This window comes from Lasiodiplodia theobromae, assembly GCF_012971845.1.
Source record: "Lasiodiplodia theobromae strain AM2As chromosome Unknown scaffold_50, whole genome shotgun sequence".
NCBI lineage: Eukaryota > Fungi > Ascomycota > Dothideomycetes > Botryosphaeriales > Botryosphaeriaceae > Lasiodiplodia > Lasiodiplodia theobromae.
This window is the reverse complement of record NW_023336531.1, coordinates 36,413-54,855: the sequence shown is the minus strand read 5'-3', so window position 1 is coordinate 54,855 and position 18,443 is coordinate 36,413. Positions and strand designations below refer to the sequence as shown.

General features: G+C 55.4%; 9 protein-coding genes across 9 annotated transcripts; 4 read left to right on the top strand and 5 right to left on the bottom strand.

Moving 5' to 3' along the window:
* Window positions 1-326: 326 nt before the first annotated feature.
* On the top strand, window positions 327-1,542 carry LTHEOB_11535 (Zinc finger protein yan; the record flags this gene model as incomplete). The annotated part of the gene is made up of 2 exons (XM_035508302.1): window positions 327-415; window positions 471-1,542. The coding sequence occupies 2 exons, from the start codon at window positions 327-329 to the stop codon at window positions 1,540-1,542; spliced, it is 1,161 nt and encodes a 386-aa protein (XP_035365858.1).
* A 710-nt stretch (window positions 1,543-2,252) lies between these two features.
* On the bottom strand, window positions 2,253-4,800 carry LTHEOB_11534 (alcohol dehydrogenase; the record flags this gene model as incomplete). Its single annotated transcript, XM_035508301.1, has 8 exons — window positions 2,253-2,455; window positions 2,516-2,909; window positions 2,976-2,981; window positions 3,033-3,121; window positions 3,179-3,276; window positions 3,340-3,486; window positions 3,546-4,677; window positions 4,749-4,800. 8 exons carry the CDS (start codon window positions 4,798-4,800, stop codon window positions 2,253-2,255), a joined length of 2,121 nt encoding a protein of 706 aa, XP_035365857.1.
* A 458-nt stretch (window positions 4,801-5,258) lies between these two features.
* LTHEOB_11533 (Oxoglutarate iron-dependent oxygenase) lies at window positions 5,259-6,382 on the bottom strand (the record flags this gene model as incomplete). Its single annotated transcript, XM_035508300.1, has 3 exons — window positions 5,259-5,930; window positions 5,991-6,155; window positions 6,218-6,382. The coding sequence occupies 3 exons, from the start codon at window positions 6,380-6,382 to the stop codon at window positions 5,259-5,261; spliced, it is 1,002 nt and encodes a 333-aa protein (XP_035365856.1).
* Window positions 6,383-6,623: 241 nt separating this feature from the next.
* LTHEOB_11532 (Peptidyl-prolyl cis-trans isomerase) lies at window positions 6,624-9,069 on the top strand (the record flags this gene model as incomplete). Its single annotated transcript, XM_035508299.1, has 4 exons — window positions 6,624-6,705; window positions 6,758-6,789; window positions 6,844-6,918; window positions 6,982-9,069. 4 exons carry the CDS (start codon window positions 6,624-6,626, stop codon window positions 9,067-9,069), a joined length of 2,277 nt encoding a protein of 758 aa, XP_035365855.1.
* Window positions 9,070-9,159: 90 nt separating this feature from the next.
* LTHEOB_11531 (Methylmalonyl-epimerase) lies at window positions 9,160-9,684 on the bottom strand (the record flags this gene model as incomplete). The annotated part of the gene is made up of 1 exon (XM_035508298.1): window positions 9,160-9,684. The coding sequence occupies one exon, from the start codon at window positions 9,682-9,684 to the stop codon at window positions 9,160-9,162; it is 525 nt and encodes a 174-aa protein (XP_035365854.1).
* Window positions 9,685-10,115: 431 nt separating this feature from the next.
* On the bottom strand, window positions 10,116-10,581 carry LTHEOB_11530 (Antibiotic biosynthesis monooxygenase; the record flags this gene model as incomplete). The annotated part of the gene is made up of 3 exons (XM_035508297.1): window positions 10,116-10,260; window positions 10,319-10,443; window positions 10,507-10,581. 3 exons carry the CDS (start codon window positions 10,579-10,581, stop codon window positions 10,116-10,118), a joined length of 345 nt encoding a protein of 114 aa, XP_035365853.1.
* Window positions 10,582-11,295: 714 nt separating this feature from the next.
* Window positions 11,296-12,529, top strand: LTHEOB_11529 (Aconitase A/isopropylmalate dehydratase small subunit swivel; the record flags this gene model as incomplete). The annotated part of the gene is made up of 2 exons (XM_035508295.1): window positions 11,296-11,418; window positions 11,468-12,529. 2 exons carry the CDS (start codon window positions 11,296-11,298, stop codon window positions 12,527-12,529), a joined length of 1,185 nt encoding a protein of 394 aa, XP_035365852.1.
* A 789-nt stretch (window positions 12,530-13,318) lies between these two features.
* LTHEOB_11528 (Pyruvate carboxyltransferase) lies at window positions 13,319-14,985 on the bottom strand (the record flags this gene model as incomplete). Its single annotated transcript, XM_035508294.1, has 3 exons — window positions 13,319-13,328; window positions 13,439-14,931; window positions 14,983-14,985. The coding sequence occupies 3 exons, from the start codon at window positions 14,983-14,985 to the stop codon at window positions 13,319-13,321; spliced, it is 1,506 nt and encodes a 501-aa protein (XP_035365851.1).
* A 591-nt stretch (window positions 14,986-15,576) lies between these two features.
* LTHEOB_11527 (Cytochrome p450) lies at window positions 15,577-18,399 on the top strand (the record flags this gene model as incomplete). The annotated part of the gene is made up of 5 exons (XM_035508293.1): window positions 15,577-15,738; window positions 15,788-16,610; window positions 16,739-17,287; window positions 17,385-17,799; window positions 17,883-18,399. The coding sequence occupies 5 exons, from the start codon at window positions 15,577-15,579 to the stop codon at window positions 18,397-18,399; spliced, it is 2,466 nt and encodes an 821-aa protein (XP_035365850.1).
* Between the last annotated feature and the right edge of the window lie 44 nt (window positions 18,400-18,443).

The window sequence follows — 18,443 nt, the reverse complement described above, 5'->3', positions numbered from 1 at the left end:
GAGTAGCAATTGAGCTTCATACTCCATCACGTGCTACTGTTTTCTGTTGGAGTAATGACTGGTGTAGGACGTTGACACTGACTGTGACTGCTGACTGGGCATTTTGTGTGCTGACAGGTCCACGATACTGACGTGCATACCACCCCTGTAACACGCTGACACTGTGACGTACATGCTGACAGGGTGCTGACAGGGTGCTGACAGGCGAGCGTTGTGTGGCTGCTCCAATCAATCAGTTCGGCCCGTGCCGCTCCCCGCGCCACCCCACCACCTGTCTTTGGTGCTTCGAAGCCTCGCCGCCAGTGCTGCCCAATCCGCAACTCACCATGGCTTCCGCCTTCACCTGCAGTACCTGTGCTTCCGCCTTTGACGGTGCTCACAATGAGCAGCGCGTTCACGTGCGAGACCCATGGCAGTGAGTTGAAGCTGGAGAAAGTGGTTGCCAGATGATTACTAAGCATGGTACCCAGCCAATACAACCTCCAACGTCGGATGGCCTCACTGCCGCCAATAACGCTGCAGCAATATGAAGTGATAGTCCAGCCTGCGCAAGCGTCATCTGCACACAAAAAGAAGAGCACCAACAGGAAATCCCCCAAGGATCACGGCAAACAGAAGCAAGCTGCGAGAGATGAGCAATCTCCATCTCCATCTCCATCCGTGTCCGACGACTCAGGCACAAAAGTCGAGGACCATGATGCCTACAACCTCTCTCCCCCCTCTTCCGACCTCGACGAAGAGTCCGACGAAGAAGACGAAGAAGAAGAAGAACCCGTAGCCCTCACCCCAACAACCTGCCTCTTCTGCAACGCCACCTCCCCCACCCTCGACGCCAACCTCTCCCACATGTCCACCACGCACAGCCTCTTCATCCCCGAGCCCGACTCCCTCATCGACCTCGAAACCTTCCTCCTCTACCTCGCCGCCATCGTCTTCCGCTACCACGAGTGCCTCTACTGCGGCGCCGCCAAGTCCTCCGCCGCCGCCGCCCAGACGCACATGCGCGACAAGGGCCACTGCATGATCAACCTCGCCTCAGCCGATTCCGAACTGCTCGATTTCTGGGAGTTCGACGAGGACGAGGAAGGCGAGGGAGCGGGCGGTGGTGGTGCGGCGGCCGCCGCCTCCGTTCTCAGCAGCGTGAATGTCTCCGACACTGAGATGCGTCTGCCGTCCGGCGCTATCGTCGGCTCGCGCCACCACGCTGAGAGTGTGCACAACAGGCACGGCCTCGTGGGCGCGCGCGTGCAGGCGGCCAAGCGCCGCAAGGCCATCGCCGACAGTGAGCACGACGCGGCGGCGGATGCGGACGGAGGGGAGGCGGATGCCCGGCCGCAACCGCCGAGCATGGATCGCCGTGTTGCGGTGCGGGGGGAGATGGGCTTGGTGGGCGTGCCGGAGCAGCAGAGGAGGGCGCTGATGGCCGTCGAGAAGAAGATGATGAAGCGCGAGGCCGTGGCGCGGGCGGCGCAGCGGTGGGCGACGGAGAAGGTGGCGAATCGGCAGAAGTTCTTCAAGGTGAGTCTTTGCTCCTTCCGCTGAGGGTGATGAATGGTTGCTAACATTATGATTCTTGGTAGCCTGATGTTCCGGGAAGGAAGAATGGATGATGCAGTGATGGTTTGCTTGGAAAGATTGGCTCTATTTTTTATGGTAGACATAGCCAGCATTTCTATGAAACGTTTTGTAGTGCTAGCCGAAATTTATTTGTCAAACCTTATCAGTTGTTGTTCTTGTCGAATGCATTTGCCGTGTTTTGTCGATTTTTCCTCAACACCAAGGCAAATCCTTTGTTTATCTCACCACTATAATGACATCTATTCATCAACCTTCGGTAAATAATTACAGTTATTTGTGTATTTAAGTAAATCGTCTCTTTATTATATTATACGAAGTAGTGGTGTTTAATGCATGTATTTTCACTGTTCAATATAATTTTATAGTTTTTCAACCAATTATCATGATCGTGTATAAGGTGCCGAATCTAAGCTGTCCCAAAACCAACACAAAATACAGAGCGAAGATAATATAGAGAAGTTGAGAGTGTTACACGTTAATTCTTTGGAATACATTCCAGCTTACTACTATTACTAGAGTTTGATAAATAAATGTCCAATCCTCTGTTCGGCCTTCAAATCAAATTGCACATACCGTTCTCTTGCAGTTTAAATAACCAGCTTTTATTAATCCATACGAAAACCAATTCGCCAGCACATGGGCGGTGCCCACACCGAGGGCCTATCTACAAACACCTACTTTTCCGCATCAAAGATGACCTTCTGTACCTCCATCCTATTGAAAACGTCATAGTATGCGACTGCCTCAGACAGCGGCACAACCGTCTCCGTCAAGCAGCCCAGCTTTTCCTGCACCTTCTCGAGACACTCCAGCGCCTCTGGGAAAACGCTTGCAACAGGACACCTCCCCATATGAAGTGTCACATTCTTGTCGTATGCTTCACTTTATGTTAGCTCATCATTGTCCTCTATCGACGATGGGAATACCAAATGCTTACCCTGCGTGGCCGTGAAAGGGAACTCGCTACTGTGTACCCCAACAGAGCTGATGGTTCCACCAGGCCTGACAAGATCAAATGCCATTCCTAAAGCCGCCTTGGCGCCCACAAGCTCGAGTACGACGTCGACACCGCGGCCTTGGGTCAGCTCCCGGATGCGAGAGTCGAGCTCTTGACGCTGTATCTGGTAGTTAAAAGGCTCAGCGCCAAGGGAGGCGGCATTCTGGAGGCGAGAGGGGACGGCATCGATGGCGAGGAGATGCGCGGGCTGGTGCGTTGAGGTCGTTGCCGCAAGGGCACACAGGCCGACAGGGCCACAGCCTATGACGGCGACGGTGGCAGTGCGAGCTTGCTGGCGAGTGAGGCGGGAGAAGGCGTTGCGGGCGGCGAAGAACTATTAATTTCAGCATCAGCATCGTTAAAGTGCAGTTAGGAATGTGGGGAATGTTGCTTTACTCACTCCGGTCTATGAATTGGTTAGCTTTTGTATGTTTGTTGCTGAGACAGGATAACTTACTGGAAAAATATCTGCCATCAAAATGAGATTTCGTGGATGGACATTTACAGGTGCCTTGGTCAAAGTTGTATCCGCAAGAGGAACCCGAACTAATTGTATTTGTTAGTGATGATGTCTTTAAGTTCTCGTCGTCTTTTGTTTAATACCATATTGAGATTGGGCTCCTCCGAGCTTGGGAGTTCCGAAGACCATGCAAGAAGTGCACCTGGCTGACAGACCTGCTTTGCAGTAGAAGCATTGCGCACTGCGAGAATCGAAAATCTGTGAGACTCTATTACAACAGTCAAAGGTAGGAGATGTCACTTACCAGCTCGTTGTAAACGCAGCCACGACGCGATCGCCCATAGCAACCTTTTTCACATCCTTCCCCGCCTGCACAACGCGGCCGGTGAACTCGTGTCCCAAAATGAAATCCGAACCGCAATCCTCAGTCCCCCGATACAGATGAAGATCGCTGCAATCCAAAGGATGTAGTCAGTAAATGTGAGGCAATATGTGTCGCCGTCCACGTACCTGCCACACAGCCCACTGTACTCGACTTTAACCAGCACCTCCCCCGGGCCCTCAATAACCGGAATCGGCCTGCGCTCCAACACCACCTGCCTCTCCTTCTTCAGCACAACCGCCTTCATCATCCCATCCGCCGGCATCTCCATCACCTCATCCACCACCACCTCACTCCTCCCCTCCACACCCCCACCACTACCCCCCAACCCCCTCGCCGCCTCAAACGTAACCCTCACCGCCTCCCCCATCGCCTCGCCCACCCCCCTCTCGCCCAACACCCCCAGCCCCTTCTCCGTCGACCCCCCAACCGACGCCACCCGCCGCTCCACCTCCTCGGCGCTCCACCCGCCGCGCTCCACCAGCGCCGCCGCCCCGCCCATCGCGCCCGCCGCCAGCTGCAGCGCGAGCTCCGCTTCGTTCGCGTCCTCGGCGCCGCCCGTCTGCTCCGCCAACAGAAGGCCGTGAAGTTCGTCGGCCACGGCGCCGACCACGCGCGCGAAGAACGCGGGGCCAGACGCAGCGACGACGGCGGCGGCTTCGAGCGTCGAGGGCGAGACGACGCGCGGCGCGGTGCTGCTGCCGAGGGTGGCGAAGAGGCGGACGATGGCGTCTTTCATCATGGCGGTGCCGCCGTTCCCACTGGCTGCGGGCGCGGGCGCGAAGGCGGACGAGGCGAGTAGCGTGGTGCTGCGGCGCACGGCGGCGGCGGCGTTGGGCATGGCGCGGACGATGATGGCTGCAGCGCTGGGCGGGGAAGAAGCAGAAGAAGAAGAAGACGGAGAAGAAAGAGGAGGAGAAAGCGCAAGACTCGCCGCCAACTGCTCCTCCGTCACGCCGCCGAGCAGCGAGATCAGCGGCTTGCCGGCCAGCGCGGCGGCGATGCCCGGGGTGCCGAGGATGGCGGCGTGCTGGGTGGGTTTGCAGGCGAGGATGACGGCGTCGGCGGCGAGGCAGGTGGTGAGGGGGTCGGCGGTGTTGAGGGTGACGGGGATGGGCGTGGTGGTGGAAGGAGAAGAGAGGAATGTGGAGTGGATGTGCGCGGCGCTGGAGGGGGTGCGGACGGTGATGTGGATGTGCTGGAGGGTCGGGGGTGGTGGCGCCAGGAGGAGGCCTTGGAGGAGGGCGCTGCCGAGTTTGCCTGGTGTTTGGTGTTAGTTTTTGTTGTGTGGTGAAAACGGGTAGGATGTAGGCGAGGGAGAGATTGTTTACCGCAGCCGATTAAGCCGAGCGTGTGGATGGGGTATTCGTCTCGCATCGTCATAATGGGCTATTTGGAACTCAATTGAAGGATGAGGGAATTGAAGTTGGCTGGGACCCCAGAGTTGATATACGAGTTGATTGTCGTTGATGACATGCAGCTTGGGAGATCGCTGTTGCAGGGGTCTTCGGTAAGCCTGTTTTCGGGCGCTAAATCGTCCATGTGCTTACACGAAAACCACGCCCAAAGAACGTTTCCGGAATTCGCCCGGTTCGCCCTCATTTTTGGTGAAACAATTTCTGACCAATTACCGAAGCATGTGACGAACAATAGGATTTTTCTTTGGTTGAGTCTCTCTCTGAGTTTTCATTTTCTGTATGCAAAGCTCATGAAAATGACCTCCCTCCCTCCTTCACGAAAAACAAAAAACCAGCCTTTCTTTTGTCTTGAGCGAGATATGATGGGCTCGAAGTAGTGTAACTAGTGTGCGAATATCAAGGAAATCTCCAAGGAAAATTGGTCTAGTATGCAGTCAGGAGGCGCTTCTGCTGATACTCCAATGCCGTCATCCCATCAGCTTCCTCAGCCGCAGCATCGGCAGCGCGGAATGGTTCCAATGGGGAAACACGTGCTTCTCTCGCCGCCTTGCAAAAGTACGCTATCGAATACCTCTCAGGTACAACAGCATCCTCGTCATCCTCGCCGCCCACAGCCTTGGGAGCAGTGACGCGGTGCAAGCCTGCAGGCAGTGCGCCAGCGGTCCAGCGCTGCAGGGTCTCGGAGATGTTGACGACCATCTCGGTCTTGTTTGCAGGATCAACGAGCACGAACTTGTCCGGGTTGGCGCGGTCCTGGAATTCGAGGCCGCCGACGGTGTCGGTGAAGAGGAGGGTGATGACGCCGAGGTCGAAGTGCGGCCAGATGCGCTCGACCTTGTCGCTGTTGAGATCTTTCGCCGAGATGGCCGGGTAGTGGTTCAGGCGGAACTCGCTGGCGTTGGGCATGCACTGCTGGCGGAATGTGGCAGGAGGCAGGTCCAGGGCCAGCTCGAGCGCGTGTAGGATGTCGAGGCTGACCTGCTCGCACTGGTGGAAGAAGTCTTCCAGGAAGGGCTGGAAGCCGGGTAGTGTGGAGGAGGTGGGCCAACGGCTGGGGAACAGGTCGTCACCAGGGGTACCGAAGTCAAAATGCTCCTGCGGGGGAACACAAGTCAGATTGAGTAATACTGTGGTCGTGTACATGTAGTGGCTTACTCTTGCGTCCTTCAGATCATCGGGTACATCGTGTCCCATCAACTTTCCGTAGAGGGTTGATGTTTTCTCTGCTCCAAGAGTACTCCACCCCCGCTGGGGATTCGGGCCGGGAGGGTTTAAAGTTTTGACCTTTTCCTCGAGAGGTAGGTCGAAGAAGCGTTTACTCTATTCAAAGACGGGAGATCAGCATTGCAATAGAAAGACCTGTGGCTGGCTCGCAGACGCACCCAACCAAAACAGCTGTCAACCAGCTCTGATGAGATGCCATGATTCTTCAAGCGCACGTATCCATTGCTGCCCAGTTGGACGAGCAAATCCCGTGCGTAGGCTGCCCGCTCTTCGGACGAGCCGGAGGTGAACTTGGAAGCGTCGAGGGCTACTGAGGCTGGCATATTGTTTTCTGCTTTTCCTTTTCTCTGTTGATTCGATCTAAGTGGTGTCGATAAGATATCAAATATGTATCTTCTGCCAATTCGTGATCCTTAGGCCCTGCAATGGTTGCTGGGAGGTAGTGTCAGACGCTTATGCTGACAGCCACACCAGTAGTCATCATCCGGAAAGAGGCTACACACAAGAAAGTTTGCTATCATTCTTATCGAGCGGCATTGCAAAAGATTCATTGCGAAAGAAATAATGGCGAAAACGCTTTACGAAAAGCTGTTCGAGCAGCATGTGGTTTGTCAGCAGGAGGACGGGCAGTATCTGCTGTACATCGGTGGGTAGGAACAAAGCGAGAGATGGTGCGGCGTTGCTGACCAGCACTCCAGACAGGCATCTCATCTACGAATGCACTTCGCCGGTACTCGTCGAAAGCTCCAAATTACGTGTGGAAAAAGTGACTGAGAGACATTAGCAAGCATTTGATGGTCTCCGAGCGAAGAATCGCGCCGTGCGCCGACCAGACCTCAGCCTGGCCACAACCGATCACGTATGTAAATTGCCAAAAAAAGAAACTCCACCAACACTTCCAGCCAACTAACATGCGCACCAGACGGTCCCCACATCGCCCCGAAGCGGCTGCACCAGCACGGCATCCTACATCCAAGACGCCGACTCGCTGACGCAATGCCTGACGCTCTCCCGCAACGCGCGGCACTACCGCATCGCGCACCTCCCGCTCTCCTCCGCCCGTCAAGGCATCGTGCACGTCATCGGGCCCGAACTCGGCTTCACGCAGCCGGGGCTCACGCTCGTCTGCGGCGACAGCCACACCAGCACGCACGGCGCCTTCGGCGCGCTGGCCTTCGGCATCGGCACGTCCGAAGTCCAGCACGTCCTCGCGACGCAGACGCTTTTGGCCACCAAATCCCGCACCATCCGCATCAACGTCGCGAACAGGCTCCGCCCGCACGTCGCGGCCAAGGACCTCGCCCTCGCCGCCATCCGCGCCCTCGGCGGCACGGCGGGCGGGACGGGCGCCGCGCTCGAGTTCGCGGGTGAGGGTGTGGCGGCGCTGGATATGGAGCAGCGCATGGCGCTGTGCAACATGGCCATCGAGGCCGGCGCGCGGACCGGGCTCGTCGCGCCGGATGCCACCACGATTGCCTATCTGCGGTGGCGCCCGGGGTGTCCGGCGCCCGGCACGGCGGCGTGGCGGGATGCGTGTCGGTACTGGCGGACGCTGCGGAGCGACGACGATGCGGTGTTCGACCGCGAGGTGCACGTTGATGCGGCGGCTGTCGAGCCCATGGTGACGTGGGGCACGTCGCCCGAGCACGCGGTGCCCGTGAGCGCGGGCGTCGTGCCCAAAGAAGCCGTTGATGACGGCAGTTCGGCGCGCGCGCTGGAGTACATGGGACTCGAGCCTGGGAAGCGCCTGACGGACCTTGCTGTTGATGTTGTGTTCATCGGGTCCTGCACGAATTCGCGGCTGTCGGACCTGCGTGCTGCTGCTGGCGTGCTGCGGCGCGCCCGGAGTCAGCCTGCTGTCGTTGCGCCCAATGTGCGGCGTGCCCTCGTCGTGCCTGGGTCGGGTGCCGTCAAGCGCGCTGCGGAAGCGGAAGGCTTGGATCAGGTCTTCTTGCGGGCCGGGTTTGAGTGGCGCGAGCCGGGCTGCAGTATGTGCTGCGGGCTGAATGGCGACGCGCTGAGGCCTGGCGAGCGCTGTGCCAGCACCAGCAATCGCAATTTCGAGAACAGGCAGGGCGCCGGTGGCCGCACGCATTTGGTCAGTCCGGCCTCGGCGGCGGCGGCTGCGCTTATGGGCCGGCTGTGTGATGTGCGCGAGGTTGTTGCTGCCAGTGCTGGAGAGGAGGAGGAAACAGCAAAGCCAGTGAGGGACATTGCCTTCCAACTTGACTGGGAGTCTCCATCCAGGTGGGAGGAGCAGGTGGATGAACCACAGCCTCAAGGGCTGCCCTCGCCACCGAGTAGCGATGCTGGAGGAGTAAATACATTCACCAGCATCACTGGCACCCCTGCTCCCCTCGATCGCGCTAATATCGACACCGACACCATCCTCCCCGTCAACTTCTGCAAGACCATTCAGCGTAGCGGCGCCGGCCTGTTCCACCAGCTCCGCCACCTTCCCGGCACTACCGACGAGGATCCGGCCTTTGTCCTCAACCAACACCAGTATCGGTCAGCCACTGTTCTTGTGGCTGGTCCCAACTTTGGCTGCGGCAGCTCTCGTGAGCACGCTGTTTGGGCCCTTCAGGGTTTCGGTTTTCAATGCATCGTTGCCCCCAGTTTCGCTGACATTTTCTACAACAATGCCTTCAAGAACGGTCTGCTTCCTGTCAAGCTGCCTGACAAGCATGCTATGGCACTTGTGTTGGCTGAGGCTAAGCGAGCCAGGCCAATCACCGTTGATCTCGTGAGGCAAGAGATCCGCAATGAGGGATGCAATGTTATTGCTACATTCGACGTCGAGAAGCATAGAAAGCGGAGACTGATTGAAGGTACGGATGATATTTCAGCTACACTGGAAATGGAAAAGGACATTTCCAACTTCGAGAGACAGCGGGCAGAGAAGCTTCCTTGGATTGACGAAAGTGTGAAGTTTCTACATGACATTGAAGGCCGAGCTAAGGAGCTTTGGGCATTACACGACAAAAGTACAGACACGCTGGACTGGTAAATGATAGTAGCCTATGCTGAATTCTATTTTTCATTTTGGTAGCCTTGTTACATGACTGTTTCTCAAGTTCCCTACTGTCTCTTCTCAACATTACTGTGGCGGGTGCGGAAACCACGATTCCGGCTCCGGATAGTCCCAGTCCGCAGGAAACTCATACGTCTCGAAACACGTCCCAGTCTTCTCCTCCGTCTCAAAGAATGCGAAATGGTTCCTCCCCATCCAGCTGCCTCCCTGTGACATGACAAATCCCCTCTTCTCAAACTCCTTGACTCTCTCCTCGAACGGGATCCCATTCATATCATACGCGATATGATGAACGCCCTCGCCATGCTGGTCGAGGAACTCTTGGAAGATGTTGGGGCCGCTGACCGGCTGGATGACCTCGTACACCATCGTTGGTGACAGCTCAGCGAAGCAGACCCGCAGCGTGAAGTCTGAAGCTTGCCCACGGTACGTCTGGTTGGTTGTGTTGGATGGAGTAAAAGAGTAGCAGCGCCAGGGGCCAATGCCCAGCGCGTGCAGGCCGCTGATGGTTCGTTTGTAGTCGCGCGTGACGAGGCAGATTTCCATCGGATTGCCGAGGAAGGAAGGAGTGGTGGTGGCGGTCGTTGCCATTGTGATGAATACGGTTGTTTTCCCGTTTGAGAAAGTGTTTCTTTGAGAGAGATGTGTTGTTCAGGATCTTTGCAGTTGGGAATGTTTAAATGTTGAATGCATGTCTTAGGGCGGGGCAGGCGGGGTAGACGTCAGCGAGCCAAGGTGTCATCCTGGCCCACAATTCGGCCGGAATCGTGTTTGCCACGCCAATTTGAATGCACATGGCCAATATGCAAACCATTTCGCGACACCGATACTCAGTCTGGAAATTATATTCTCGTCTTCACGAATAAGCACGTCTGTTCGAAGATCAAGGCTCGCCACGACCACTCAGAGGCTACAATCACATTTGCAAGCATTGATACTGCGAAAATTCACATGCCCTTTCATTGACGAGGGTAGTCTACTTGGTGGTCATTGCGCTATCATTTTCTTATAGGGAAGATGCTCTAGTCTCTATAAAACCCGACAAGCGGCTTCACGCTCTTAATAACAATCGGACGTTCCATCAATTCTTCCTCCCTGAACTTCTTGTGCATTGCCTGAAACTCGGGCAACTCTGCGTGCAGATCATAAGCCGCCTTGTCGGCATACCTGATGCAAATGAGTTAGCAATCCTCGGATAAAAGATATTTAATTGGCTTTCACATACTTTTCAACAAGGACAAGCTGCTCCTTTCCAGTCTCGGCGTCGAAATCCTTGTAGAGGTGGAAGCTGAAGACACCGGGCTCATTCTTCTGAACGGACGAGGTCAACTCGGTGAGAAGTTCGACGACCTGCGCAAAATGAAAATTAGCAACTTTGTGTATTTTGACTGCTCAAAACTCAGAAAGTATTACCCTGTCGAGCTTGCCGTCCTTGGGAGAGAGCGTGGCGACAATGTCGCACTCTTGAGGGAACGCAGTGGTGGCCATTGTGGTGGTGGTGTTGCAAAATTACTGAAGTTGGAAATAGATGATTCGGCGTGATACGATGCCGGGGGCTTGCGGCAAGCGAAAGCTCTTTTTCATGTGCTAAGCCCGTTGTGACAATCGTAAAGCAGAAGCACGCAACATGAGCTGTCAGAGCCAACAGGCTGCCAGAGCGTCAGTGCAAGTCAGCAGCGTGACAGGTGGCAAATATGCAAATACCTTGACGGCTCGCATGGATTTGGTCGTTCTGCAGTAAGGCAGTATTGTCACGCGAGTCAGGCAGTCATCAGATTAGAGTGTCAGCTGGTCAGCAAGTCAGCGCATCATCGATGCTCCTGTCAGCTGTCTCCAGGTAGGCCACCAGCGGCCGAACCAGATCACCAGAACCGGATTGCGTGCGATGAGCCACCAATTCGGAGCGAAACCAACCCAATTCAGTATACTGCTGTAGTGAAGCTCTTCCAGTGCAGGATTGCATTCTCCTCCACGGGGAATTGGAATATTCGAGAGGACAACGAGGAACAAGCTCCTCTCTGTAACGCATCCCGAGGTGCGCATACAATTTATTGTCAGCACTGTGGTGCCTCCTTATCGTCTGCTTGCAAAAGTGGAAAGATAACAGAACTTTGTAACTATTTGGGCGGCACATGCTCGAGGTGATTTGGATCCGCCAATCTCAAGAAATCCACAACAGAGACCCTTCCAATCACCAGCGCCATGCGAACTGACGTTCTCTTTGCCCTGCTCTCGCCAGCATTGGCTTTCCAATCAACACAACAAAGGCCACTGCACGAAGACCCAGAGCACCTTGCCGAACTGGAGAGAAAATGGGGCGACAACGTGAGCATCCTTTCCCCTTCCGCAATGCATCCACTAACATCCTCGGCAGTGGGCCTTCTCGGGCATCTCGACCTTCGGCCACGTCCCGCATGTCAAGTGCCTCACGCACCCAGAAGAAAGTTTCGACATCGGCATCATCGGCGTCCCCTTTGACACGGCCGTCAGCTACCGGCCCGGCGCCCGCATGGGTCCGCGCGCCATCCGCGCCGCCTCGGGCCGACACATCATCAGCCGGGGCTTCCACGCGCAGGCCGCCGTCAACCCGTACACGTCGTGGGCCAAGATCATCGACTGCGGCGACGTGCCCGTGACGCCGTTCGACAACGCCGTGGCGATGGAGCAGATGACGCAGGCGCTGACGGAGCTGGGCACGCGCCGCGCGGCGTACCCGGGCGACCCGGTGTCGGGCGCGCCGCCGATGATGAAGCCGAAGCTGCTGGTGCTGGGCGGCGATCATCTCGTCGCGCTGCCGGCGCTGCGCGCGCTCAAGGCCGTGTATAACGAGCCGATGGTGCTGCTGCACTTCGACAGCCACCTCGACACGCTGCATCCGAACAGCTATCCCAGCGCGTGGCCGAGCGAGCAGGCCACGTTCAATCACGGCTCCGTCTTCTGGCAGGCCAGTAATGAGGGGCTGCTGCACAACTCGTCGTGCGTGCATGCTGGCATCAACACGCGTCTCACTGGTGGCTCTGACATCGACTACGAGTCCGACGACGCCATGGGCTTCCTGCGGATTCCTGCCGATGCGGTGGATGATGTGGGCGTGGCGGGCATCGTTGATGCCATCACTTCGAAGATTCCGAAGAACGCCAAGGTCTACTTGAGCATTGATATCGATGTTCTCGACCCGGCTTTTGCCCCTGGCACTGGCGCTCCGGAGCCTGGTGGATGGTCGACTCGCGAGATGATCAGGATTCTGAGGGGTCTTCGCGATCTGGACATCGTGGGTGCCGACATCGTCGAAGTTGCTCCTGCATACGACACCCCTGGTGCCGACACAGCCTTCGTGGCTGCGGCGCTTGGCTATGAGATTATAACTCATATGGTCAAGCAGGGGCTGAACTCTGTTCCTGCAAACAAAGATCCCCTCACGAAGACTGAGCTTTGAATTGGTGGAGATTTCTGAGAAGGGGAGGTGCATGAGAGATAGAATTTGGCAGAAGTCCGAGTGCGCAGTGGAAGGTATCCCGGTTGTGCAAATAGAAGGCGTGTTATAGACTTCGGTTGCATTTCCAATGAATTTATCTATGACAGAGTGTCTGGTTGATTTCATGCTGTTCGCCTCTCTTAGTTCGTTGTTGTTCTCTGTTTGCTGTAGCAGCGCATATATTCTACGTTGTACCGTAGATACCTTACGGACCATCTTACGCACCTTCTTCAATTTATTTTCGTGTGGACTTGTTAAATAAATTGTAACCTCCGGTGGATAGTAGAATATTTCTCTATAAATTGAACTCTTTCGCTGAATTATTTTTTCAATCGCACAACCCGGCAAACATTTTCAATAAAGAAGTTTGTGGCTGATTATTTCGGTAATTCATCTCAAGACATTGCAAGTATGCAAATCAGAACGCTTACAGCCATTACTGAGGCCACGCCTTCTTTAGCGACATCTGAAAGTAATGACAGTCTGTTACAAGATGAGAACTAATCAAATTGATTCAACATGACTCCTTAGTCGTAGTATATCTGAAAGTGTGAAGACACAAGGAAATAAAAGAAACCGCGAGCAATTTTCGGCGCACTGCACTGTAGGTATTAAACGAAATTATCCATCATGTCCGTCAAGCCTCGCTTGAGGCCAAAAGCTGCATCTTTTTCGCGCGACGTAGACCATTCAACAAACCTAAATCTCGCCCGATTGCATCTGACACCTTCTCGTTCACGAGAGGCTTGCTCACCAGTCCCTGTTATTTCAAAGAAAGCAATTAGCACAAAGTACTCATGAGGGGTCTGACACAACCACAATCATCTCAGGTCACTTACCAAGGCTGCCCCCAAACATGCCAACAAGTACCTCTCATCAAGATTGTCCGACATGTTGGCACCCCACGAGCTCTTTCCAGTTGCATCAACAGCCTCAACAATCGCAACACCACGAATAGCGCCATTGCCGGCGACAAGAGTGCGATGGTGCAATTCGAAACGCATACCACCACCCTCAATGCCATTGGCAATTGCGTTTTCAGCGGCTTCAAGCACGTCTCTCCCACTGCCCGAAAGTCGATGTATCTCGCCGCTAATAAAAACCGTCGCATCCACCTTCTTCCCAGCTGCTGACGTACTCAAAGCACCAGCACTACAGATCCTCGGATCCTTGGAGAGCACATGATACGTCTGCAGAAAAAGGTCTGAGATCTCCGACGGGCTGAGCGTGCGCGCTAGACTCTCCGATAGCGACTTGACCGTCTTCGAGAAAGCCAGCTGCAAGCCCTTGGGGAGGTCGATGTCGATCTGGAGGTGCCGGCTCAACGTCCACGCCACGCCGCCCTTGCCGCTCTGCGAGTTGACGCGGATGACGGATTCGTAGGTGGCGCCGATGTCCTTCGGGTCGATGGCCAGGTACGGCACCTTCCAGCGCGGCTGCTGGCTCTTCTTCATCCTGTTGAAGGCTTTGTTGATGGCGTCCTGGTGTGAGCCGCTGTACGCGATGAAGACGGCGTCACCGCTGTAGGGCATGCGCGCGGGAATCTTCATCTGCGTGCACTCCTCGAAGACTGCCTTGATCGATTTCAAGTTGGAGAGGTCGATTCCAGGATCGATGCCCTGTGTGTATAGGTTGAGCGCTAGTGTCACGAGGTCGACGTTTCCTGTCCGCTCGCCGTTGCCGAAGAGGCAGCCTTCGACTCGGCGGGCGCCGGCCATGATGCCGAGCTCTGAAGCTGCTACCGCACAGCCGCGGTCGTTGTGGGGGTGTAAAGAGACAATAACTTTGTCCTTATCGGTAATCGACCTGCAGAAGATCTCTACCTGGTCTGCGAAGACGTTGGGGCTGGCCATCTCGACAGTTGCTGGAAGGTTCAGAATCATAGGGTCCTCTACTGTCGGGCCCCAGGCCTCTTTCACGGCTTCGCATAGCCGCACGCTATACTCTGGATCTGTGTCTGAAAAGGCTTCGGGGCTGAACATGAGGTTCCACCTGGTGTTCTTCTGCCGCGGGTCGTCCTTGGTGATGGAGCGGGCGTAGGCAACGCTTTCAACAGCCTGTTCCAGCACTTGTTGCTGTGAAAGCCCGAAGATGGTCTCGAGAAAGTTGTCACTGGCAGCGATGTATAGGCTGAGGATAGCGTTCTTGGCCCCACTTACGCTATCAACCGTCCGGCGGATGTGCTCCTTCCTGCAGGGGGAGAGTACTTGAAGCCACACGTCGTCCGGTACCATTTCTGGTGTCTCGACGATTTTCCGCGTGAAGTCAAACTCTGTGTCTGAGGCGCTGGGGAAGGAAATGTCAATTTCCTTGAAGCCCATACGAACGAGCATCTCGAAGTATTTCCACTTTTGGCTGATTGTCTGTGGGCCATGTGAGCACTCCTCAACATTATGGTGTGAAGTCAATCTCACCATGGGGTGTTCAAGGCTTTGGTTTCCATCTCTCAAGTCTGTTGCAAGCCATCTTGGCGCCTTGGTGATGCTTTGCGATGGCCACTGACGATCCGAAAGCTTGATGGGCCGGAACGCATCATACTTTTCTGAGGGTTGCTTGAGCCTACAATTACATTTAGCCATTGACGATGCTTAAAGGCTAAGGATGCAAGCTTTTACATAGGCATTGTGGACAAGTGTACCCTCGATAGTCTCACAACCTGTTTCGTGCTGCTAAGCGAGAACGGAAGGCGCATAAAGGTAAGGGGCCTGGAAAAGACGGAATCGGATTACCAAAAGAAAACACCAAAAAGGCCTATACTCGGCATGGTTTTCCGTTCTCCTAAATCATCTCACACTCGCGGCAGTGCGGGTTGGGGCTGACTTTGGGAAGGGTTTGTGTGGTGTCAGCGGCAGTCATGGCTGAGCGGTCATCAGGTCAGCACCCGCCGACAGGGCACCCGGCGAGCTGCAGCATGAACAGATATCTTGCCAGTAAGCCGTGCGCTCATTGATGGTTGGCTGAACTAGTCGGAAGATTTCTCCTGAATTATTCCAAGTTGTTTGTCTACAATGCCGCTTCCTATTCTTGACGCAAGAGTGCTTGAGGGGGGCACTGAGAAGGAGCGCAAAGCGTTCGGCGAAACGCTGCTGGCCAATCTCGCAGAAAACGGAGCGGTGAAGCTCGTCAACACACCAATTCCGGATGGTGAAATCAGCAGCGCCTTCAAATCGGTACGCGGCATGCAATCTTACAACCTTCACCAGCTGACAGAAGCTGCAGTGCAAAGAGTTCTTTCATTTGCCGCCAGAGCTCAAAGCGCAAATAGCCAACGATCCGGCGCAGGCGCAACAACGTGGCTGGAGTGTAGCTGGTGAAGAGAAGACTTGGTTTCTGGAGAGCATCAAGAACGGCGGGCCAGCGCCCAAGTTCGGCGACTCGCGAGAGAGCATCGACATCGGCTCAATTCGGGACAAGCAATTCCCGAACAAATGGCTGCCTCAGACCGTGCTACCTGAGCACCAAAGCATCATGGAGTCTCTGTTCGAGAAGTGCTCCAGTCTGAGCGACCGCCTGCTTGAGATGCTGGCCGTGACGGCGGGCCTTCCGGCCAACGCATTCACTGAGCGTTGCACGCACGAGGCCAGCACGCTGCGCAGCAACAACTATGCCGCGCTGGATGTGCGTCTCCTGGACGCTGGAGAAATTGGGCGAGCATGGCCGCACAAGGACTTTGGTATCATCAGCTTGGTATTTCCTGGTGTTGTTGGTGGCCTCGAGTACGAAGTGCGCGAGGCCGAAGCCGGCATTTTCGAGCCCGTCGGATTTACCTCTGAGAGTGATATCGTCTTGCTGGTGTCAGAGACGATGCAGCGCTGGACGAACGACCATCTGCGCGCCTGCTTGCATCGTGTCCAAAAGCCGAGCCCTCGAGAGGTTGAAGGAGACATTGCTCCTGAGCGAACATCGATGGTCTTCTTTTGCAAGGCAGACCGATCCGCCCAAGTGGGGCCCATGCAGCATTTCGTTGCTGACAAGGAACCCCTGTACGAGAACATGACGGCGTTGGAATACCAAGATCGACGGAACAAGGCGCACTATCCGGGTTAGATAGAAAGAACACACTAGTCATGCTGACCGCGGCTGCATGTCAGCAACACCTCCTACGAGAATCAAGATGATTTAAGCTCGGCAACACTTTCAGCTTGCAATGCAGTAGCGAACCGTGAATAGCTGAAACAATGGGTTACATTGACAGTCTCGCGATTACGTACGGAAATGCCCCGTCTCTACTGGTGGGCTCTCTGCTTCTCTTCGTCTTTATCACCCGCATTGTTCGCGACCCGCTTCGGCACGTCCCGGGTCCGTTGATCTGCCGCTTCACGTCTTTGTGGCTGCACTACCATGCCTGGGCCGGCACCCAGTGCTCGGCAATTCAAAAGCTCCATGAGGAGCTCGGCCCCATCGTGCGCATTGGTCCCAATGATGTTCACATATCAGACGGCGAGGCCCTTTGGCCCATTTATATGGAGAAAGGCGGCTTCATTAAGAGCGACTATTACAGCACCTTCGACATAGATGGACATGCCACCATCTTCACCACCCTGTCGTTGGAGAAGCGCTCCAGCAGACTCAAGTCTATTCAACCCATGTTTTCCGCCACATCCTGCATGGCCGCCAAGGGTATTATCGAGAGATGTGCCACCAGAATGGTCGAACGCATGGCTGAGGGAATGCAAACCCACAAGCCGGTCGATATTCTGAACCTCGCACGATCTTACGGTATGTAGTTATATCCTCACCTCCCCTGCCCCCTCCTCTTCTTTGTATTCCCTCCCAGCTGGAATATTCTCTTGAAAACTTCTAACAAGCCTTCTAGCCATCGACGCCGTGTCCAGCTACATTCTTCGCGCCCCTTACAACGGCCTGGAGGAGCAAGGGGAAATGTCAGCCTCGCCATTCGTGGATTACTTTGTCAGCATGAGCCGCTTCTTTCATCTGTCCCAATCGAAAATGCATCTCATTGAGCGGGTTATGGATGTCATCGCACCAGACGCCAAAACAACCAAGTCAACAGAAATCGTTGACAGCTACCTCAAGCGGACCATTGAGGAGAAAGTCACCCTACTTGAAGACAACAAGGGCGACGACAGCTACCCATCGAGGCTCCTCGCTCTCGGAGTCCCCAAGGAGAAAGTCATCGCTGAGTGTAAAGACGCTGTGTTCGCAGGCACCGATTCGACTGGCAACAACCTGGCGACTATCATCTGGTACCTGGTCGCACAACCAGACAAGTAAGCCATGCATCTCTCCATCCTCCTCTCATGTCCCATGTCGCCCCATCCCAGGCTACAGTAAACTGACACCACACCACCAGATACGCGCAACTCGCCGCCGAACTCCATGCCAACGCCATCTCACCTTCTCCAAAAGACATTCAGTCACTCCCATACCTAACCGGAGTCATCAAAGAAGCGCTCCGGCTGAGCATGGCCATCTCGACACGGCTGCCGCGCGTGGTTCCCGCCGGCGGCTTCCAGCACGGGAACACGTACCTGCCCGAAGCCACGGTCGTCGGCCTGTCCGCCTACCAGCTCCACCTCAACCCAGCCGTCTACCCCAACCCTCACGCCTTCCTGCCTGAGCGCTGGGTCAACAGCAGCGATGACCGCATGCACCGTGATTTCATGCCTTTCGGGAAAGGCGCGAGAGCCTGCATTGCCAGGAACTTGGCGATGCTGGAGTTGTACGTGGCGACGGCCGCAGTGGTGCAGTCGAAGGTCCTGGAGTGTGATGGTGGAGTGAAGACGGTGGCGGAGAGCATTGAGTCCTTGGAATGGTTTAATGCGAGGGTGAAGGGGGGTGTTATTGAGATTGTCTGGCCGGCGGCGTAAGAAGAGGTGTGTCCCAGCTCACGCGCAAATCTACTTTGCATTTA